The sequence below is a fragment of the Cnephaeus nilssonii genome (genome assembly GCF_951640355.1).
Source record: "Cnephaeus nilssonii genome assembly, chromosome: 1".
Taxonomy (NCBI): Eukaryota; Metazoa; Chordata; class Mammalia; order Chiroptera; family Vespertilionidae; genus Cnephaeus; species Cnephaeus nilssonii.
The window spans coordinates 93,266,349-93,290,470 of NC_137072.1; the positions used below are offsets into that span (position 1 = coordinate 93,266,349).

General features: G+C 39.9%; 2 protein-coding genes across 12 annotated transcripts in view; one reads left to right on the forward strand and one right to left on the reverse strand.

Moving 5' to 3' along the window:
• The window catches only part of APBB2 (amyloid beta precursor protein binding family B member 2), a 336,993-nt gene extending 329,117 nt beyond the window's left edge, over positions 1 to 7,876 (forward strand). For all 10 annotated transcript variants that reach the window (XM_079777652.1, XM_079777646.1, XM_079777651.1 and 7 more), the window contains 2 exons: positions 677 to 856; positions 4,593 to 7,876. In XM_079777652.1, coding sequence (XP_079633778.1) covers positions 677 to 856; positions 4,593 to 4,760 — 348 coding nt within the window. In that variant the 3' untranslated portion in view covers positions 4,761 to 7,876. The remainder of the gene's footprint in view (positions 1 to 676; positions 857 to 4,592) is intronic.
• A 147-nt stretch (positions 7,877 to 8,023) lies between these two features.
• Positions 8,024 to 24,122, reverse strand: part of NSUN7 (NOP2/Sun RNA methyltransferase family member 7) — a 34,624-nt gene continuing 18,525 nt past the window's right edge. For both annotated transcript variants that reach the window (XM_079777743.1, XM_079777744.1), the window contains exons 9-12: positions 22,812 to 22,913; positions 20,652 to 20,769; positions 12,253 to 12,376; positions 8,024 to 11,805 (exon numbers count right to left, since the gene is read on the reverse strand). In XM_079777743.1, coding sequence (XP_079633869.1) covers positions 11,170 to 11,805; positions 12,253 to 12,376; positions 20,652 to 20,769; positions 22,812 to 22,913 — 980 coding nt within the window. In that variant the 3' untranslated portion in view covers positions 8,024 to 11,169. The remainder of the gene's footprint in view (positions 11,806 to 12,252; positions 12,377 to 20,651; positions 20,770 to 22,811; positions 22,914 to 24,122) is intronic.

Here is a 24,122-nt window from a genome sequence, read left to right on the forward strand (position 1 = left end):
CGTGAATGCTTAATAAGTCAAGGTGCGAAGGGCCCACAAGTCTCCGTGCTGGTTGTGGTCACTGATTTCAACCTGCATGTGGTTGCTGCTGCGAAGGGCGTGGTATTCGTAAGGATGCATCCCGGACCGTCCTGCACACTGCGTCCTTCCACACTACGGATACCAGTGTGTGAAAGAGAAAAAACGACTTGGAGACTTTCCGTTTTACACGGTTTTAGGTAGAATATGACTCGGCGTGCCGTGTAGCTTGGGAAGAAGACCTGGATGGAGACAGATCCCACGGTTCCTTCTCTCTGGGGGCCGCAGGGTTTCCTGTGGGTTCACTTGGGCCGATGGGCTTCGAGCCCCTGGGTGGCCTATGGGGGGAACATGTAAGAAGATTGCATGACATCGCCCCACGCTCAGTGAGCCCCGGGCGTGGAGCACGTGCACAGGGAGCGGAACACGCGTCTCGGTTGTGTGTAGTTCAGAGCGAGATGAAATGCCAGGATGGGACCCCTCAGCAGCGAGGGCCTTCCAGCCCCTGGGACACGTGCTGCCTGGATTCAGGTTGGCTGCATATTTTGAATCCTAGAGGTGGCCACCCCAAGCTTGACTCTCTGATCGAGGGTCTGGATGTGTTTGTGACGGTTGCCCGGCTCCCCGAGAGCGGGCTGCTGAGCAGTGTGTCTTGCAGAATGAAGAGGAAATCCTGGTGGAGTGTCGCGTGCGGTTTCTGTCCTTCATGGGCGTCGGGAAGGACATCCATACATTTGCCTTCATCATGGACACTGGGAACCAGCGCTTCGAGTGCCACGTTTTCTGGTGCGAACCCAACGCCGCTAACGTGTCCGAGGCGGTGCAGGCCGCCTGCATGGTGAGTAATCCCGCTGCGGGGACTGGTTCGGCTGCACGCCCCTGCTTCCGTTTTCTGTGCCGTAAATTGGAGCAGAGTCACTGATTTTAAAAGGAGAAGAGTCTAATCTCAAACGTAATGCTTTACTGCGTGACACTCTCATTCCTGGGGCCAGAATCAATTGTGATAAACAGTTTGCCATAACTAGGGGCGAGGGCACCTGCAAGAAGCAGGGCCGGATGGAGCCAGATTCCATCGAGATTCCGGGAACGTTGGAAAGGACAATCTTTGAAACCACGAGCGTAAGGATTCGCAGTTCTTAGTCCCTTATTAATTTCAGGATGTGATCAGGAAATGTTGCTGGTCATGTATGAGTTGGTACTGTTTTGAACCGACTCGGCACTTTAAAAAAATTTAGTGGATTGAATGATTTTTATTTCAGAGAGTTGGTTTATGTGCTTACATATTTTATTTACTTCGTGTCTGTGAACTCAGTCCTTACAACAACCCTGTTAGGCAGGTGTTAGTTGTTTTATTTATGAGAAGACAGGCTCGGAGGAAAGAAGGGGGCCCTGGGCACAGAGCTGACGAGAGTCTGCGTTCAGTCCCACCTGCTCTGGGTACCAAAGCCCAATGCTCTTCGCATCTTGTATGATTTCACACAAACAAAAATACCTTGTCATTCAAAATACTTTGAGCACCAGTGATGCTGGCACTGAGAAAGTTCTAGTAAAAACGAGGGATTGTGTGGATGTGGGCATCAAAACCTGAAGCGTGGTGTATGCTAGCAACAGCAGGTTGGGGCGGGGGAGCCAAGTGGAGGGACGCAGGGTCCGCATTGTGAAGTGCCCGTAATGCTGTGCCGAAGCGTTTATCTTCAGCAAAGGATGCTAAGCAGGAGAGTGGACTGACCATAGTAGGTTTTTAGTGTACTCGAGAGCAAAAGAAAAGAAAACAAAGTGGAAGACGGTTGGGAGGAGGAGTCTGGGGTGGGGACGTCAACCAGGAAGCCAGGTTACTGGTCCAGATGTGGGTTGCAGAGCATGGAAACCAGGAGCAGGTGACCTGGCGGATGTTGTGGAGAGTCGCATGGGGGTGGGGGGGGTTGCGGGGCGGGGAGGGGGCATGAAGGAGATTCTGAATTTGAAGTACCTGGGCTTCATCTAGTTCAATCCAGCCCTTATGGGCTGGACTCTGGGGAATTCAAGTAGGACTAAGAAAGCATCCTTGCATTATGGCATTGAGGGAAATGAACCAGTAAAGCCGACTGGAATGGAGGCATATAGATATGTGGTTGGGGCAGGGTCTTGGTGGTAGATTAAGAGCCTGCGGAGGGGCTTAGCCTGCTAATTGGGTTGGAGCAGCGATTTTCAACCTTTTTTATCTCAGGGCACACAACCCAATAACTAAAATTCTGTGGCACACCAAAAAATATGTTTTTTGGCCATCTGACAAAAAAAAATAGGTATAATTTTGATTTATTCACACCAGATTGTTGACTGTTGTCTTTTTTTTTTTTTTTTTTTTTTTTTTTTTTTGACACTCTAAGGCAGTGGTTGGCAAACTCATTAGTTAACAGAGCCGCAGTTTGCCGACCACTGCTCTAAGGAAAAAGAGGTTAGTGCCCCTGACTAAGTAGTCAGGTATTGCATGTTGGGTTTTTTTTTTTCTTTCTATTTTTGTTTTAATTTTTAATATATTTTATTGATTTTTCATAGAGAGGAAGAGAGAGGGATAGAGAGTTAGAAACATCGATGACAGAGAAACATCAATCAGCTGCCTCTTGCACACCCCCTACTGGGGATGTGCCCGCAACCAAGGTACATGCCCTTGACCGGAATCGAACCTGGGACTTTTCAGTCCGCAGGCCGACGCTCTATCCACTGAGCCAAACCGGTTTCGGCCGTATTGCATGTTTTTAAAATCCTTGTGGGACACTGGGTGAAAATTGCTGTTAGAGGGACTTTGAGACTGGCCAGAAGATGCCAAGAATCCAAGAGTAAGTGGGGTTTAGAGAAGTTGAGGGAGTTCTCTGGTTCCCCACACAGCATGTTGCTAGGTTAAGCATGGGGGGAAGAGATGCGGTGGATGGCAGGTAACAGAGGTGAGGAACAAGAAAAGAGCTGATTGACTTTTGTCATAAAAGACCCCTTTGAAATGGAGAGGGGCGGATGGGGAAGGGAAGGGAAGAGCTGGTTTCCTTCTTACCACAGTCCTTGATCAGGGGTACAAGTCCCCCTGGTTCTGTGGAGCCAGGATTATGCATATAAAGGAGCAGGGCCAGGTGGGGGAAACAGGGGTGCGGGAAGAGTTGAGATGAACCTTCCTGACGGGGCATGGGTGACAGAGAGGGGATGCAGGGACTATGTGAAGAAGAGAGAAGATGGAGAGTTCAGCCAAGCAGAAATGGAGGGTGACTATTTAGGTATGTCATGAAATTGAAAATGATCGTAACAGATGGTTTTAGTCATAAAATGAATAGCTTTCCGCCTTAATTATACATTTCAAATGCCAACGGCAATTAAATAATTAGCTTTATCGCTGGTTACAGTTTGTTTTCTGATTCCCAGGCCCATTTTATGTCTTAGAGGCAATTTTTTACTCATTTGCTTGCTACTTTAATGGCATTAGGGCAGCCGCTGGAGAGGCTCAGCCAGTCCTGTATAAGGCCCGTTGATAAAATCAGACCTTTCCTTATATGCCGAAGCCAGCGTCCTGAATCACATCTCTATGCTTCTCCGTCTGAAATATCTGTGCATGAATCTGTACCATCTGAGATGTCTGTGGCGTGAACACATTCTCTTGAATCTACATAATTGTTAGGCAGATTTTGCAGCTGTGTGGTGGAGCCCAGCTGAAAATATTTTGGTGAAATTTAGAATAAGGCAGAGAGGGATAGGGGCAGTTTTGACTCGCGCTGGAACTGCCTAATTTGCATTAGGAACTCCCAGTCCAGCGTACCATGCGCCACAGCTGCCCGTTAACAAGCCTGAGCTCTAAGAGTGTGTAGTCTGGGTTGTGGTGCAGACCTGGCGGGTACCGTACACAGAGGGGACACGCAGTGACTCATTTCTCGTGCGATTGGGTTGGAAGGGGCTAGTTTTGAGGCCTGTGGGCTGTGCAGACACTGTGACCCAGATCTTGCTACAAATAGTTGATGCTTTGGGGGGTGGGGAGCATCAGCCTGTTTCACACTGTGCTGAGGGAATTATTAATGTTTAAGTAGGTTTTTAAAAACCAGCCATGGATTTATTTTTAAGTGCTTGGATTAGGGAAAAAAAATGGATAAATTTTAGCCTTTTAATCTAATTTTTAAGAATTACTTATCTTTGTATAATACAAAAGCAGATGGATTGTGTTGTTATATTTCTTTCTGAAGGATAAGAAACTGTTCGTGGTGCCAGGATAATGGATTCTTTTAATTAATCCATTAAGGTTTAGACTTGTAAAACTTAGACTTGCTCTTCGACTATGAGGTAGTATGTGAATTGCAGCCTATCGATACAGAGGACAAGTAGAGGGAGGAGCTGGATGGAAGAAAAAGATGGCAAAGCCAAAGCATCTTTGTCAAGCCTCAGGATCTTTTAAGAAAATTTAAAACACTCCACTTAAAGAAAAAATTACTGGATTCTTGGATTCATGTTTAGGAGCTAGGTCATTAACTTTGGGGAGTAAATGTATTGGTGATTAATTAAAATCACATTCAACAAGAAGGGATGATACGTTATTAACGACCATCAACCATGTTTCGTTTCAGCTGCGATACCAGAAGTGCTTGGTAGCCAGGCCGCCCTCACAGAAAGTCCGGCCACCTCCTCCGCCAGCAGACTCGGTGACCAGACGGGTCACAACCAATGTGAAACGCGGGGTCTTGTCCCTCATTGACACTTTGAAACAGAAACGCCCTGTCACGGAAACGCCGTAGCTGCGGATGCTAAAGGATCCCGCCATCTCTCCCTGAAGCTCGAATAGCCACACTAAAGAACATGGACTGTCTCCGGCCTTCCGTTCCGTTGCTGATGCTTTGTCTTCAGAAAATTTATCCTTCACCGAACAGTGTTAGACAAGCATGTTCTCTCGTCTTGCCACCATCATGTGATATGAAAAGAAGCATGACTAATTTTTTTGCTGTAAGTTCCATCATGAGCCGTGGAAGGTCTTTTTCTTATTGTAAATATCGTGAACATGATTAACTTCACACACACGGGGAAGAATGTGGCCACACCCCTCCCTCCTCGCGAACTGATGCCGAGTCCTTGGCGTGAAGGACGCCCGGGTTGCGGTCTTCGTGACAGGATCTGTCCTGAGCAACGTTGCAGTCCTACAGCACTTTGTCCTGTGTTCAACTTTGGAGAAGACTCTGCATCCCAGACACCACTGAGATGCTGTAAAAATAGGATGATTTTTTAGTTAAATTCGTAAAACTGGACCTTTTCGTTGTCAAAATTGGCTATTGGCATCAGAATGGAAACCGACTGGCCGCTTTCCTTGACGAGCTCGACACGTGGACACCGTTTCATGTCAGCAGCTGATTGTGGGGTGTTGGGGGGGAAAATGAAACTTCACAATTGAAAACAAACCAAATGTCAGAAATTAAAATCGAACAAAAATAGCCTTTCTTTTCAGATGGTTTTCAAACCGATTAAGAAAAAGAAAGGTTAACAAAATCATAATGCATTTTGGGTGGGACATATTCAAACTTCTGCCTTATATTGTACAATGCAGCTAGAGAATTATAGTTCACTATGGCCATTCTCTGCATAAACAACATTAAAATGAAGTATTCCTCGTAAGCCTTTTGTCCTTAGTTTGCTAATTAGCCAATATGCAATTTGGAATTGAGGAAATGCCATTTATATTTTATATTGTCCACCTCCTAAGTAACGTCTGCTAGGATTCTGCATCTGGCTCAATCTTACCCTAATGCTTTTTGCCCAGAAAGCTGTCTGTCCATCATGTATTTTCCATGGCAACAAAGTACATTAAGTTGAACCTTTCTTGGACTTAGGTCTTTACTATCCGAATTAGTAGACTCCACTAGCTATATTTTTTTATTTATCTTTTTTCCATTATATTTTCAAGATTTAAAAATTTCTAATCAGAGCAAAATCTACATAAGGACAATGTACTATCTAACAAGTTTCCCAAAACTAACGCTTTTCTCCTCCTCTCTCTATAGGTATGAAACTTAGCTTAAGTCACAGATTTAGATCCTTGTTAACATTGTTTTAAAAGCAATTTGCTAAGGAGATCAATCCCAACATTTGTCTTACTTTCTAATGTCAAAATTAACATTTTACAACATTCAGTGATAAAAGTAACTGCTTTCTGTATATCCCCTGCTATGTGCTTGTCTTATGGTTTCCATATCCTTATCACACTTGAGCCTTATAAGGTAGAGAAGGTACTAAACACATTTGAGAAATAAAAACATGAAGTACCGAGACGCTCAGTCTCTAAGCCTGAGGTCTGACCAAAGTTGGTGAGAAAACCAGGACTAGGACCCAGGCTTCCCCTCCCATTTGTAGGCTATGCTGCTTCCTCACCTTTACACACGGACTCTGGGCAGACCCAATATGGTCAGGAAATCGTAGCATTCCCTGTAGAAGTAGGAAATGTGGCGGAATTGCTCTCACTGGTATGAATTATAAAACCCTTGCCTTCCCAGTCCAGGGCTGTCCCGCAGGGTGCCTCTGGTGTGTTGGAGAGGACAGAATCCCAGGCCATTTCCCAGAGATGATGTTACTGGTGGTGGAGATAGTCCTAATCCACGCAGCTTAGCCACCAGAGAACATGGAATGAGGCGTGGCCTCCTGCCTCTGTTCCCTCTCAGAATTCTGAAATTGTGGCTGGCACCTTCATGTTATGACAAAAAAGATGCCCCTCTAGAAATGAATTATACTTCTCACCAGCCTATATGCTTCTATCTGAAGTAACCAATACCATTTTCAGAAATTATTGCATTAAGAAAATCCATACTGTGCCCTTTGAAAGCTTTTCAAATTCAATCATGATCCTCTTTCATCTTGATCTCCACAATGAAACGTTTTAGTATGATAAACTTCAAACTTCTGAACAATCCACTTTTATATTGGAGATCTCTACCAGAACCCTGTGTTCATTTTTTTATGGCATATGTTTGTTTATTTACAGGATCAGGCATACTGAGCTAGCTTTAAGTAGCAAACTGATTTATATATGCAATTATAGGATACATTAAAATGAATGATAGCCTTTACATATTGAAAACTTTACTGCAGATATTTTGTTTTGAAGGTAGCTTTGCATACTAAATGTGGTTAATTTTGTAAAGTTAATTATGTTAAACAGTATGTTCAGACACTTTCTGCCATGGCCAAAAAGTATATATGAAAGTGTGTGTGTTTTTCTGTGCAGGGACACCAGTGTTTGACATGATGTTGTAGCAACACTCTGTTATCTATGCATTCTTTATGTCTGTCCTTCGGTAAACAAGCAGCCATGTTCACTATGCCTTGTATGTCTTCTCATTTTTTTAATTAACCTGTTAAATACAGCTTAAAATATTTTTATTTATTCTATTTTTACTGAAATATACTGCATTATTGTGTTAATGTATTATCTTTACTGGATATTATCTCACAATGTATCCAGGTCTACGTAATCTCAGTGAACTATTTGTTGCCTAAAAGGTGGTTTTGTAATGATTTGTAGTCACATTTTTATTGGAATATGTAGATGAAAAGGCAAAATGCTTAAAGTTCATTTTATTTTTTAAAAGCAGCTAGACAGACACAGACTTGCCACCTCATATATGTGCTCATGGGCGGCATCAAGGGGAATGGCCAACATGCCTAGGGCTCAAGTTTTTACTTTGCAAACTAAAGCACTGCTCGGTGCTGCACTTTTATATCCAACATGTGTGATCTCCTCCAAAAGAGACACATGTCCACACGCCTTTGTTTCCACCCAGAGCTCATTAGAACCATTGTTTTTTGTTTGTGTCTTACTGCATGAAGGGACATTATTCTCATTTCCATTAAAATAAGTTCTTGGTGATAACCTGCTGGCACTGCTACTTTTTTTAAAAAAATTCACTTTATGACTTTATGATTGACATTGGTAAGATAATTCTACAGAGCAGTTCATTTACTAGGAGCCCTAAAGCTTTCCTCCTTTTCTCATTTGACATACTCATTTTTGTAAGCATTGCAAAACATTCAAGATTTCACACACAACTCGGAAAACATTTCCCTGGTATTAGCACAATTTAGTGAAACCACTCGCTCTCTGGTTTGCCAGACTGACTTACCCTACTCCACAGCTACAGGTTGTTACATAGCCAGCAACATGAAGTGTATTTCAGCTTCAGGGAAACATACTGCTCACACTTTATCGAGAGCTCTCCCTGCCACCCAAAGCAGCTTGTTTATCCTGAAAGAACATTTGGTTTTGCTTTCTTGCCCATTTACTGTTGACCACTTTTACACAATTAAATGTAATATGTTGTGAAAATAAATTTAGCTGCATAAAGTTTTTGGCTCATTTATCTGGCATGTCAGTCACATATATGCAGAAATACAAATATAAGTTCTCCATGCTAATTTTATTTTCAGATTATTCTTACCTCAATTTAAAAATCATTTCAGCCCAGCCGGTATAGCTCAGAGGTTAAGCGTTGACCTATGAACCAGGAGGTCACGGTTCGATTCCTGGTCAAGGCATATGCCCCTGGTTGTGGGCTTGATCTCCAGTGTGGGGCGTGCAGGAGGCAGCCGATCAATGGTTCTCATCATTGATGTTTCTCTCTCTCTCCCTCTTCCTTTTTGGAATCAATAAGAATACATATTTTAAAAAATCATTTCAGCAATGTCAGATTCAGCTTTGTTTAGTTATTGCATATTTCCATCTGGTAGGAACTAGAAAGAACCTGACATCAAAGAATGAAGAATAGAGTTGTACAGGCACTAAATCCCAAATCAAAGGTAACTAGAAAAACAAATATGTTAAATCTGGCTTAGTTTAAGTGTTAGACATGTGGAGAAGGAAACAATTTAAAGTATGTTCCCATGCTATGCTCATCTTGCTTTTCCCCCCGATAGTTTATCTCTTACTCTATCAAAGGCAGTTACTCTCAAGGAACAAAATTTCATTTTGGTTTCAGGTATTATGTAATGGTAAGTTTAGATAAAAATCTGAATTTGCTGTTGGAATATCTAAATACAGTATTATTTTAGATTTTTGCAACACCTTTCTCTAGGAACCTCAAGAAAGAAAAATGTCAATATTTAATTCTCCTTCACTAGAATTCTCAAATATTGTTTTTATCCCAGGTACTTTTCCTTTTTGACTCTACCACAGTATCTAAATAACTGATCATGCCCTTCTTAGAAGATTCTCAAAGAAACCTGCAGGCTTAGTGAATGGTTTAATCAGGATCTCCATGTACTTCCAAAGTGAAGATGATTCAGAGGCAGGTGCATGTTACATGATTCTAAATGTAAGCGGCTAAAGTGACATGACGTGAATCATGCTGCGACAGAGATCAGAAAAATATCCTGAACTATTTCCTAACAATGAGAGTTTTCTTCATATAACTTACCACAAACACCTCAGACCTGCTGCTTTTTGACAATGGAGTACTTTTCAGCCTGGGGCAGAGGGAAGAGGGTAGGAAAGAGGTAGAAGATTCCTGGGATAAAATACCAGCTCTTTACCAAAGTTCAATTCAGCTGCACTGGCTTCCCAGAGGCATGGAACACTCTAAGCCAGATGGAATAAGAGGGTGAAACACTATAACTTTTAGAGCAAAGAAATACATAGTTTTTAACTATGAAATTAGTGAAATAAGTTGAGCATTTAAAATATTTGTACATTGTAAGAGTCATAATTAACATGGGAATTCTTTTGATATTGAAAATATAACCTGGTTCAAATATAAAAAGTTTTGTTTCCTTCATTGACACATTTCACTAATAAATGTAAACCTTCAGCTAAAATAAAAATAATTTACTACTAAAATGATATTCACCATTTTTTATCCTCACTTCAAGTGAGAAAATAACATTAGAGTTGAAACAGATCTAAACATTCATCTGGAAGAGGTAATATTCTACTAAAATCATGCCACCTGAATTGAACATTCAGAAATTTACATAACACTGTTCAACACAATTGGATTCTGAAAATAGAACTTTAAATTCAAACTTTATGAATGTGTCTATGAACATTTTTTTAACAATAGGATTTGTAGGTGTAATTTATTCCACTTAATGTCAAGCAATTTCTTTTGCCATGATAGGGGAAAAAAATCAATAGACCCAGAAATGATAATCATACCAATTCTTGGTAGACAATTGATCATATAGTCAAGATTAATTGATTTTTAATATAATTAACATACTGCTATAATATATTTTCATTGTGCATCAGAAATGATTTACCAAAATTTGATTACTGTGTGCCATTTGACATGACTTGTAGATTTCAATATTTGATCTTTGAATAGAATCAAATTGTTATGGGTTTCTTCAACAATAGGTGTCACTTGTATTCAACAGTTTGCCTCTTCCTCAGAATTATTACTATTTAGATGGAAATTAGCTTATAGTCACTTTTTTACAATCTTATTTGGCATAAATAGAAGGGAGGGCTGATTATGTCCGATCTGCTCAAGATCCTGGAAGCTCTTCCAATGGGAAACAGTGTTCACTCTAACTGGACATCTGAACTACCCACACCTGGAACTTCGGAGCTTCCTGTTCTTCCTACTCAGACTCAACCTCCATCAAAACTCACATCAGCCCCGGCTTCATGAATGTTCTGATATTTAAGAAAAAGTGAACCTTGATCGTGACTAAAAATGTCAAACTATGACTGACTAGACACTGAAGAGCAATCTAAAGTCGGTGAGGGGGGCCAGCGTCTTTTCCACACCTGTGCTTTCTAATAAATTGCCTCAAAAGTTAAGTTAGGAAAAATGCCTGTGAATAAGGCAGTGCCTCCCCTCAGGGAAAACTGTTGTAGCTTTCTTTTCAAGGTGGTGTCCTAGGTCCCCACTGAAAGTTAATAAGAGACAAGTTCTAACAGCTGCTGGGTCTACACGTGGCCATTCTAGAACAGATCAGCACTGAGATGTCAAAATCTCTGAGTTTTGCTTTGCTTAACCACCTCCATGATTGTGTTGTCTCACTTGTCTTAATTCCCTTGAAGGTAATATCACATGTAGAAGATACTAAGTGACTGAAAGGATGAGTATCTTGTGTAGGGATGTCTAACCTTCAGAGAAATATCAGGCTGAAAAAAAAACCTGCTCTTGACCCCTGTAGAAAAACAACAACACACATACAAGACAGTCAAAGCCATGGTCGACGATGTCTGAGTAAGGAAGAAGGTAAGTTTCCTTTCGGCTTTTCCCCTTTTCTGGATATCAATGGTGTGGAATGGTAGCCGGGCACAATAGTTTTAGGAGCAAACCAACGATAGTAAAAATGTTGAGTTGGTATATGAGGTCTGATCCCTGGGGGAGGTGATAATGGGAACATTACTGGAGGCAAAACAATCTCTACGGGTTTCAGTACAACCATCTTGTCTTCTGGGCGAGGTCTTACGAAGTTTGTGGGACGTTCATACGGTCTGGAGAGAGATGTGTTCTTCATAAATGCAGGCACCAAGGGGTTGGCGGCAGGCTTGTTGGGTTTTCTGGCCTGTGAGGCAGAACCCGCTTGAATTGTACTTTTCTGTAGAAGAGATATTTTTGTTGTTGCTGTCTGTGACCGATTAGCATTTGCATTAGTTTCTCGGTTCAGGAACTCAGCAATTTTCATTTGAATGCCTTTACTGTCAGTAGAGGAAGCTTTTGGCAATGTTGTTTTTGATTTTTTCTTCTTCTCCCGTTTTGAAGATTTACCCAACTCAATTCCCTCCAGTAGACCCTTTGCTGCAGCGCGAGCCAAAACATCTTTCACAGACACTGTCTCAGATGGGTCCCGCTACAATAAAGAAGCAGGTACTAAATGTGGGAGTTGATTTAGGGTGTATATTTACAAATATTTATCAGTGTTTCAGAAGAAGTAAGAGAGGACATTATACTAAAAGAAATGGTTTTTAGGCCTTAGTCTCTAATATATCCCATAAGCCTCAGCAAATGACTTCTGTAATTAAATTTCCTCATTTATGACAGAGGGGAAAAAAAGAATGACAGAGCTTATTTCTTATATGTGAAATAAGATGAACTAGGTGTTGACAAAGTGTATGGAGAAGTGGGGTTGGAGAGCAGGCAAGAGAGGAATACTCAGGAGAAATATAAAGATAAAAATGGGCTTTTTTTTTTTTTGGCATACAGTAATAATTCTTATTCCTGCCCTTTAGCTATTTATAAAATAAGCACACTGTTACAAAATGCTCAGAGATTTCCTGAGGATTTGTTGTTTCCTTACCTCCCTTGTTAGAACAGAAAGAAAACAACCATTGGTAGTTTCAGATGGCTCCATTCTGAAGAATTTATCAGCAGACGAATGTACTTCCTTTATGGAACACAGTGGAAGGACAGGAGGACTAAGCCTGCAGGAGACAGGAGCAAACAGTCCTAGTTAGAAGGGCTAATTTGCCAATGGAGGGAGAGAGTAAATTGCAACAAGTTTTCTTCTATTATGTTTTACCAGTCATTTAAACATAAATTCCAAGTTAGGATAAAATACTGAAACTGTACAATACTATTATAATTTTAAAACTGTAATATTTCAGGTTTACTCATAATTTAGTCTATTTCCCAAGTTCTCCGCCTTTAAAAAACTATGACAAGAATACCAACCTTTTAGCAAATTAAAAACTCTTCCCCAAGTCAATATGTTAACACCAAAAAAAAAAAGGCTCCCATAATCAAAACAGGTTAATATGTATAGTAATCACAAAGGTACAATCCAAAAAATTCTTTACTTCCACATGTTGTCAAACTATACAAGGTATGACTTCCTTCTTTTGGTTGCCTTTTGCACAATTACAACATAAAAATTTGGTCTAGCATTTTAACTACATTATTCTTCCCAATAACTTTTTTTAGTATTAATGTATGAATTATGTAGTGTTCAAGAAAGTACATAATAAAAACTTCATATAAGAAATAAAAAATTCTAATCACTAATATGTTTAAAATAAAATTTTGGTTTTTGTATTTAATAATTAATTTCTTATTTAATAGTAAGTGGTTCATCCTATATAATAAAAGGGTAATATGCAAATAGACCAAACGGCAGAACAACCAAACAACCAATCAAAGCACAATATACTAATGATATGCTAAGGCTGCTCAACTGCTCACAGTGACGTGAACTGACCACCAGAAGGCAGACAGTCAATTGGTCGACCAGGCGCATGACATGCACTGACCACCAGGGGCAGATGCTACAACTGGTAGGTTAGCTTGCTGCTGGGGTCTGGCCGATTGGGACTGAGTGAGATGGGCCGGACATGCCCTGGAGCCCTCCCATGGTCCTTCCCTGGCCCAATCGTGCACCGGTGGGGTCCCTCAGCCTGGCCTGCACCCTCTCGCAATTTGGGACCCTTGGAGGGATATTGGAGAGCCAGTTTCAGCCTGATCCTGAAGGCCACTCCCCTTGTGAGGGCACCAGATGTAGGGCTCATGGCTGTCGAGTACTGCAGTGGCAGTGCAAGCCTCTCCCAATCGGGACTGATTGGGCGTGAGCCCGCGGTAGGCACAGTGGGGCCGGGATGAGCGGGAGCAGCAGGTAGGAGCTGCAGGCAGCATTGGACTGCAGGTTTCGGCCTGATCCCTGCAGGCCACCCAGAGGGATCCCACCCATGCACGAATTCGTGCACTGGGCCTCTAGTTTATAAATAATAAATAATTCTTATATTTCCATACTTTTACAATTAAAATGTATTTAACCAAGGCAATAAACACTTTTCATATAAATTAAAATATCAGAAACTCTTAATAATTTTGTCTATTATATTCTGAAATTTAAAACCATTTTAAAGGGCTGTGGCTACAGCCGACAGAGAAAGTGCCTCCTGGCCTATGTGTGGCAGACAGGAGAGTTTCTGGTCTGGATTTTGTAGTCATTTGCTAGAAGTGAAAATAAAGGATTTTGTAGTATGGGAATTAAGAGTTGGCTCATAAATGACCATTCCATAAATTGAATGATGATCTGTACCGCTGGGGAAAAAAACAAACATTTTAAATGTATATGTATTAATGATTTGCCTACTGTGCAAAGCACCTAAATATTGATTCTCATAAATGGTTTACAATTTAATTGTAGACTCTAATCAGTTCACAATATAAAGAACCACAAATAAGAATGCTGAGCAAACTAGAGACAAAATTACATGGTAATACAGAATAAAATACAGTCAACTCTGGCCATGGGAGACATCAAATGTGAAGATTTCACAGTAGTAGCAGCCTTGGTGCTATATCTTTAAGAATATTAGGTTTCCAATAAGGTAAGGAAGGTGATTCTAGACAGAAAGGAGACCATGAAAATGTCTGTTTGGAGTATGGCAAGTGTTTCCATATGTCTGGGGCATAAAGTGAGTAAAGGGATGGAGAGGTCCCTTAGAATGTAGGCAAACACACATGACCGCAAATGACACGCCAAAGCGTCTGGCAAATGGCGGTGCTTTAATAAATGCTTATGCTGACCTGAACTGTTAAAATACTAGTATAATAATAGCTATGTAGGTTGTAAAGGCAAGAGAGCTAGTTTCTCCTCTCGCCAACATTGTAACCAATAAACTGAATTTCTAAGGCCTACTCATATATGTTCTCAACACATAGAAATAATTTTTAAAAATGTTTTCACTTAAAGAATACTCTCTGAAAATAATCATTTCTTCCCAATTAGGAACATAGCTCCACAATATAAATATTCATAGGCTGAGATTTTTGTCAGTTTTAATTCACTGATATATTCCTAGCACCTAGAAGAGTATCTGATATATAGTAGGTATTCAATAAATACTTATTTGATAGGCTATGATGTATTTTAACTACATATACTAGTATGCTCTTTTTTAATGGTATTAATAATCCATAATTAAGGTTGGTCAAGTTACCGTCCAGAAATGTCCCTCCAAAAGCAAAATGATTTCCAAACCCCAGTTGATAGCCCATTTCTTTGAATAGTAAAATAAGTTCATACCCAGAGTCTCACTTATACCTGACTGAGATGATGACATTTGGGATTTTTTTGAGTTGATGATATCAGGTTATTGTATAAATTTATTTAACTGAAATGTCTAGAATAGGCAAGCCCACAGAGACAAAAGTATTTAAGTGGCTGCCCGGAGCTAGGGGACCCGGGGAATGAGAAGTGACTCCTTAGTGGGTTCAAAGTTTCTGTCTGGGGTGAAAATGTTCTGGAACTCGTGCTGATGGTTGCACAATATACTAAAAACACTTCCTCAGTATACTTAAAAGCAATGAAGTATGCACTTTAAAATGATGAATTATTGTTTGTGGATAACATTTCAATTTTTAAAACTTATTAAAATAGGAATAGTTCCATATATTTAGTGTATATATTATCTAGATACAGGCATACCTCATTTTATTGCACTTCACTTTATTTCCCTTCACAAATGTTGCGTTATTTACACATTGAAGGCAAGACCCTCCACAGCAAAAAGATGTCAACTCACTTTATTGTGGTGCATTGGAACTGAGTTTGCAGTATCTCCGAGGTATGCCTGTACACACACACACACGTGGCTGATATTCGACTAGTACACACTGGTGTGGCTATACCAGTGGTAATAATATTTCTTCTGGTGCCCTCTAGCTGCCCCAGCTCTCCCAGTGCCCCCTCCAGACCTTCACGTATTAGAAAGGAACAGAGGGTTACACCAGGTCATCAAGGGAACTCCAGGACCCTGTTCCAGCTGCTGGACATTTGGGAATTTGGAGGTGAAGAGATACAGGAAGGTAATTATTAACCTTTTCATTATGTATCTTTGGGTTGTTTTACATGATACACAAATGTGGGTAGCGGTTTTGAAATTTAAAAAAATTAATACAATTTGAGGAGGAAACCATTTAAAATTATAATAATTAAAGCATTGTTATATTAGTATAGAAATAGCCAACATCAACAGAGTAGAATAGAAGTACAGACTCACACAGAAGTATATGCAGGATTGTAACATAAAAAACCAGAGGCATTTTAAATCAGTGAGGGAAAGGACCTGAGGTGGGGAATGGAGCATTCTCTGTACCTACACCATGCTCTGACATTGGAACAGAGAGCTTCTTTACCAAAATAAACAGCAGATAAATATATTATCCTACCTAATAAAATAGTAATATGCAAATTGACCACACCTTTGCTACGCCCAAGCCACACCCACCAGCCAAAGCCACGCCCACCAGCCAATCAGGGTGAGTATACAAATTACCCAACAAAGATGGCAGTTAATTTGCATACGCTGAGGGAGGGAGGAGTGAAGACTGAAGACAACTTAGAAGGAAGAGGGAGGAAAAGCGGAAAGCAAGGTGGCTGCCAGAGGGAAAGCCCGGGCGGGGCGGAGCGGGGCGGGCCGGGTGGGGCGGGGCGGGGCGGGCGGCAGCGGCGCACAAGGCCACAGCGGCCACTTGCAGGATTCTTCCTGCAAGTGGGCTACTAGTTTAAATATAAAAATATTAAAGGAAAACTGGTAAAAAAAAAAAATGTATAAGCTAAGGATCGATATAACACAAGCCAAAAGATTGATACTCCTGTCTACACAGAAATTTGAGATTTCTATAAAGCAATTTTAATTAAAATTTTATTTTAAAATATCTATAGTTCATATGAAAACTGTTAATATCCCTAATACACAATGACAAGGCAAATAAAAAGAAGAGAAATGATACAGTTGAAAAGGTGGTAAAGAATATGAACAGGCTAATTTATTATACATTTCTTATGTGCCATGGAGTTATATATTCAATCTCCACCAAGATCCATTGAGGAAGGTAATATAATCCATGTTACAGCCACCTTTCCTTCCTCTGCTTCCATGGTACCCTTCTCCTACTTAACAAAAAGGCACTCACTTGCCTTGTTATATATAGTACATTGTCCTGCGATGTACTGCTAAACAAAGGTACAACTCAAGAACGCAGCTCTCTGCTCCAATGTCAGAGCAGGGTGTAGGTAAGAAATCTTTGAGTTTGCCAAACATTGAAAATCTCTGTTCTTGAACTTCCTGCTCTCCCTCCCTCCCTTCTTTTCTCCCCTCTCCCCCCCCCCCTCCTTATTTCCACATATCTATCTTAGATTAAAATTAGAAGAAACTCATGAGGGCATATAAACATGCTTATCTGAATTAAAAAGTAGCCTGGCTGGTGTTGCTCAGTGGTCGAGCATAGACCTATGAAACAGGAGGTCACGGTTCAATTTCCAAGTTGCAGGCTCAAATCCCAGTTTCTATTTCCCTGTCCTTCTCCCTTCCTCTCTGAAATCAATAAAAATATATATTTTTTAAAAACTTGGACTTTTCTGACAAAGTCAATCTGGTTTTCACAATGACAACTAGTTTTGTAAAATAGGTAACAAATTCATCATTTTTCCATAAACTGAATAAATCTGCAGATACAAAGATTTAACAGAAATATATTTAAATCATATGTGTAATAGAACATTCCATAAATAATATAGTTAACAACTATTTAAACTTATGATAAAAAATATTAGACATCAAATAGACAATATTAGACTTTAAAACAGAAAAAGTTACATAGTTATTTAAAAACATGTAGGGAGCATTTGAATGAGTTTCTTTTTCAAACACTGCAAAAATGTTTGAAGTCTACTGCTCTGGAACCCTCACTCTTATTTACCCCACAGTACACTTCCCAGTCAGTAAACAGCAAATGTGCCCAATCTCATCCTAGCTAATAAAAGGGCAATATGCAAATTAACCATCACTCCATCACAAAGATGGCGGCACCCATAGCCACAAGATGGTGGTGCCCAGTACTCTCAGCCCCGCCAGAGTCCCCCAGTCCCGGGGGGGGGCGGGGGGGGGGGGGCAGCCGCTGAGAGTGGGTAGCGTGAGCGGCCTGGCGGAATGCTTGCTTCGTCGCTGTGGTGACGAGGCAAGAGTTCCTCCCCGGCCACGGAGGGACTCTGGGCAGCGGGCACGGAGCGGTGGGGGGGGGGGGGTAGGAGTAGGGAGAGGGGGGATGCTTGCATCATCGCCCCTGGCAACGAGGCAAGTGTTCCACGCCCGGCCGCGGATGGGCCTCTGGGCCGCAGAGAGCCTCTGGGCAGCGGGCGCGGAGCGGCCAGGCCCCACAGAGAGCTACTGGCACACAGATTCGTGCGCAGGGCTACTAGTTAATGGATAAATGAAAATTTAATCAACAAAGAGATCTCATCTCTTCACGTCAGCCTGGTGAAGATTTAAAGTCTGATAAGACCCAGCATCTGTGGAGCTGTGGGGAAATAGGTTTATAAGAGTGTATATTTCAGTGGGTAATTGACAATACCAATTAAAATTTAAAATATGCACAACCTTGTCAAACTGGTAAGGGTTATAAGGTTAAATGGGATTTGGAAAAACTCATTTTTTTTAAGTTAGTATTTCTATAATGAAATAAAACTGAAGTTTTTATAATAGGGGCAGTAAAAAAAGTTGCATTGACATGTAGGTAAGTATGATGATGGCTAAAGTCTAAAATGAGGTGAAACTTTCTGGGATATTATAAGGAAAAGTTATCAATAGGTGATTAGATTAGACGACATATAATACTGCTTTCAACCCTAAAGTCTACTACTTTGGGAATTAAGAAATTATTCTTAGAGACCATATAGTGTATTTCTCTAAGTAATTCATAATTTCCTTTACAGTATCCCCAACAATTATAGACCTCTTGAATATATACTCTTTAATTTGAGCCCAAATCCCAAATTATTTTCTTTATAATATGTCCCTAAATATTACTTGTGTATTTTATACCATATTATCTATACTAAAAGCCTAGCAGGCCCTCATGCACAACGTCATCACAAGATGACTGCCACAAGATGGCTGCCACAAGATGGCCGCCACAAGATGGCCACACACACAGCAGAGGCGGGGCCTGGTGGCCGCTCTGCGTGGTGAGGTCTGGGGGTCCCGTGGCTCCGCGCAGCGTGGAGATGGCTGGTCCCAGCATCTCCACCACCTCATGCAGAGGAGGCGGGTTCCAGTAGAGGAGGCAGGTCGTGGCAGGGGAGGACAGTTGGGGGCGATAGGGTCAGCAGGGGAGGGCAGTTGGGGGCGATTGGGCCGGCAAGGGAGGGCAGTGGGGGCCTTCGGGCCGGCAGGGGAGCAGTTAGGGGGTGATCAGGCTGGCAGGCAGAAGCAGTTAGGGGCAATCAGGTAGGCAGGCAGGCGAGCGATTAGGAGCCAGCAGTCCCAGATTGTGAGAGGGATGTCCAACTGCCAGTTTAGGCCCAATCCCACAGGATCGGGCCTAAACTGGCAATCAAGACATCTGCCGAAGGGGTCCCAGATTGGAGAGGGTGCAGGCCGGGCTGAGGGACACACCCACACACACGAATTTCGTGCACCGGGCCCCTAGTTGATTAATAATGGTTTACCTGAAATAAAATCTAGTGAAATAAAATATGGATGTTCCTCCATGTTTGCAATACTACATTCTTAGAAACCTTATTCCTAAGAAATGATCATCCATATTGATGAATTTGGTTATATACGTGCAATAATCCTCTGTGCCACTAGATGGTGATTTAGCCTATGCTATGTTGGAATCACTCAGAACAGAAGATTGGCTGTTACCTACCAACAGGAGTTACTAAATAAGGAAGTAAAATAAGAAGGGAAATACAGGTGTGATTAACATGTCCACTTGTGAATGGACAAAGGAAAAATGCCAAATTAAAAGAAGGAAGCAAACCATATGCATATTAAGACTCTTCTATAAGAATTAAAGAAAAATTTCAAAAACATGAATAATAAGTAAAAATAGAAGCTCTGGTAGGAATGGCTCAGTTGATTGAGCATCATCCCAGATAGATTCCAGGTCAGGTCACATGTCTGGTTTTGGGATCAATCCCCAATAGGGGGTGTGCAGAAGACAGCTGATGAATATTTCCCTCTCACATCGATGTTTGTCTCTCTCTCGCTCGCTCGCTCTCTCTCTCTTCCTCTCTCTAAAAATCAATAAAAACATATTTAGAAAATAGAAGGAAACATTTTAAAATACTTTATTGTCACAGACTTGAAGAACTAATTGGTGTTGTATAGTCTTATATCTTCTTATCTTTTTTTTTCTGTTCCTTATCTTGATGTTCATAGTTCAGTTGTAGTATTACTGTTTTTCTTCTCTATCCCCAGTTCATTGCAACATTTTACACAGAAGTTACAATTCTAATTATTTAGGCTATTTTTACCTCAGTCTTGCTGGTGCCAAAGGCTATATATAAGGGTCTAAGAAATGGATGTTTTCAGATAATAAACATCCAATTTTCTGTCTAGTTTCTCAGGATATTTTATATACTTATTTTTTTTCTAACTGGGGCATGCATGTATCTAATATGGATATAAAGTTTAGACTCAATTTTGCCAGAAAACAATAAGTCAAGGCCAAAATGGCTTTAGCTTTAACAATAACAATAGAAATCCAGTGTACAAGAGAATGCTCATACCAAGCCATTGTAAAGGCTCTACAGAACTGATGTTAATGTTGTAAGAAGATGGGCAACTTGGGCATATTAAAGTCTAACAAAAATAAAATGGAATATCTTCAGAAAACTTAGAAAATAATTATTTTTCACTTTTAAAAATATTTGGTTGAGTTATTTAGAAGAATCCTGTCCTTTCTTACCTATAAGGTTGTATTTTGGTCCCAGGGTCTTGAAATTCCAGTGCTTTCTTAACAACAGCTTCGTTTTCTTCTGGATAAACTGAACATGTGCAGTAAACAACTGCTTGAGCTTTAGTAACTACATTTAAAGAAGATGTAATTAACACAATGACTCCATTAACAATTCTAAACAAATGTGCTATGTTTCCGAACCTCTGTTTGTACTAATACTGCATGGCTTCAATGGGAATGATTTCCATAGATGGTTCCCCTGTATAGCACATATTAATTATGTAGTCTGTGGCCAAAAAGTAAAGTAAATCTAACTGTTTTGTATGGAATTGAAAATTCAATCAATGTGACCAACCTAGTTAGTTACAAACACAAACAAACAAATACTGCGATGACCATGAGCGATTACTTCCAGCCACTATTCCACAAGCCATATCATATAACTAATTAAAAGGACTCTAAAGACAGACAGACATAGATGTGGATCTTAGTTCTATTATTTATTGCTGTCTGAACCTAGGAAAATTACTGAAACTCTCAGATTTTTCATCTTTAAAATGAGGTAATGCTACTACCTGCAACTCATTTGTCCACACTTACCAAGCACTGTTCTAGCCTTTGGAGATACACAGACAAAGGCCCCTGTCCCTGGGGAGCTTGTTTTCTATGTTTTATTGACATAATGAGATATAAATAAGCAGGAAAAGTGTAGTTAGATAATAAATGCCATAGAGGAAAAACAAAGCAGGTATGGAGGATTCTAGTTTCAAGAGATACTCTAATTTTAAATAGAATAGTCAGAAAAAATATCATAAAATTTAGTTACCAACTTTCTAATCTTCTATCCAACTTATTTCATAGATAATATACACAATTATCATGTTTAATGTTTAGTAGCATCAAAAGGGCAGACCACTTCTGTGCCTTACATTTTGCCTTATTTCTACCTCATGTACGCTATATCTTTGTTTTAAATTAACAATACCCTATGAAACTGAGGCTCCCTATAACTTTGATTAAATTTAGCTTTAAGTCCTAGTTCTAGAAATGATATCCCTCTAGCTATATATACACCCCTCAGAGACCTAGCCTTCCCCCTGGATAATCAGCAACCCCAGGGAGTAGAAGACAGATCAGACTTGACTAATGGTCACAAGGTCTAGACCTCTGACAGGCTAAAGATAACATCTTGACATTAAGTTTCAGTTCCTGAGCCCAAAGGTGGAACCACTCCCCAGCTACTTTCCCATGACATCAGACAAAGGGACACTAGAAAATACCTCAGAGCTGCCCTTAAGACCTGAGGAAATTATTCTCTACCCCTACCTCACCTCCTACCAATCAGCTCCCAACATGACCTGGAACCGACGGTGCCTTGAGATTTTGCTCTTTGTCTGTCACCTACCCATCATCAAGGAATTCAGGCTTTGGGGCATTAGCTTCCCGTTCTCCTGGGTGGCACCATTTATGAATAAAATAGCCAGTATTTCTCCACTGCAATTCTCAGTGTCTAGTGTTTGTCTCTGCTAGCACCGGGTGGAGGAACTCTTTCTGTCTCTAACACCTATACTTACCTTTGAGTAGGCATTTGATAAACAAGCACTGAATTCATAAAAATGTATACAATTTCTCAGGCACTTTTAGATTTCCATGTCCATGTGTACTCAGAATCTAAATGGTACTTAAATCTGAATGCAGTGATTAAAGAACTTAGTCTTCAGATCAAGAGATCTAGGCTTGATCTGTAATTGCCTCTCTCTATTCTCTACTTGGCAGTAAGAGAAATAAGAGTTTAATTAAAATTTGGATTGTAGAAGAGTTATTAGGAGCAGGCAGTGACAACAGAAAAATTACATCAAGGAAGAAGCCAAAAAGAAGGAATAGAGAAGATGAATGGATGTACCATAATGGATGTACATAATTATTTCACTTCAGCATTAAGAAATGTGAATTATCCTTGCTAACCTCTGTTAAAAATGATAGCAAAGCATATATTTTTTAAAGACTTAAGTTGATAAAAATAAACATTTTGTTACTTTAAGGTTGTTAAGACTGAGTGTTCCGGGAAATTCACTATGGTTCACACCTCACTACCTGATTATACTAGAGAAATGGAGTATTAATGTTTCTCAAATGACAAACATGTTAAGACTGAACTGATAAACTTACATTGCATTGCATGTGTTAGCTGTTCATACTGCTGTTGAGCAAGAAAACGAAGTTTATCTTCTGATGTGCCTCCTTGAGAGAAATCTTTAAGTAAATCTGTATCTAAAAGCAAACAAATGTTTTAAATTATATCATTATTACATGTTTTTCATATATTGCTATTATCACATTATTTAATTTTTTAATCATTTTCCCTATTAATGAAAGTTGTCATGAAAATTATTAAAACTAAATAGATAGTATTATAAAAACACTGACTTAAATATTGAAAACTAATTTGACAAAGATAATTTTTTTTAGTTTTAATAGTTTTTCTTTTTTCTCCAAACTCTTATGAGATAGCCATTCAACTAGTCAAGTAAGTCTTTAGGTACAGAAAAGAGAATGCTCTCAGCCTAGAGACTAATAGAGGAAAAGAGAAGATAACATTTATTTTCCCAAGTAGAAATGATGACCTATAGTCTAATCTCAGTACGAAAAAAACACAAAAGAATACAATTTAAAAAATTAACTTACCAAAAGAAATTTTGGATGAAAAAAAATTCCGGGAAGCAAATATATGCCTTCTTAATAGATCAAGAAACTATTACAGTAACATTTTAATTTCTGAAGCTAATGTTAACATATTTCTTGATATTATTAGCTAAGACATAGTGAATGCTACTTTATATAGATTATTTTATTCAACAACTTTTAACATTGAGGAAACTGTGTAAACATACATTAAACAACTTGTCTAAGGTCACATAGCTACTCTGTTGAACCAGGATTCTAGCTCCAAAACCTGACCACAGAGCCCAAATTTCTAACCTCTGTATTGTTCACCTCCTAGTAACTCCCTGGATTGTAACAGCCAATTATTTTTACCCCATATTTGGCTGTTCCCCACTCCAGTAATATCACTGAAGGTTAATTAAACTCCATTTCTTTTCAATTTAGTTTTACACTCCACATCTTTCTATCTCTGTTCTAAAATTATCCATCACTTTTTAAAGGACTATTTATACATTATTACACTCTAAAACCATATAGATTACCTTTTTCATCCTATTTTAAAATAATTCCAAGTTATTTTAAACTTCATATATTCTTCAATGGTTCTAACTAAGTTTTCAATGTTTTCCAGAATGAATTCATGATTGCTCTCTTCCACCTAGCATCTAAGTCTGATAAAACATCTTTTGGATTCATCCCCTAAATTCATAGCTACTGTTTCTACCATAGTCATCAGGTCAGCAGCTCCTTATTTGCTTTGGCTATTATTTCCTCAGAGTACAGTTTCCTTCAAAAGCCCTCGGTTTTCCAAGTTTG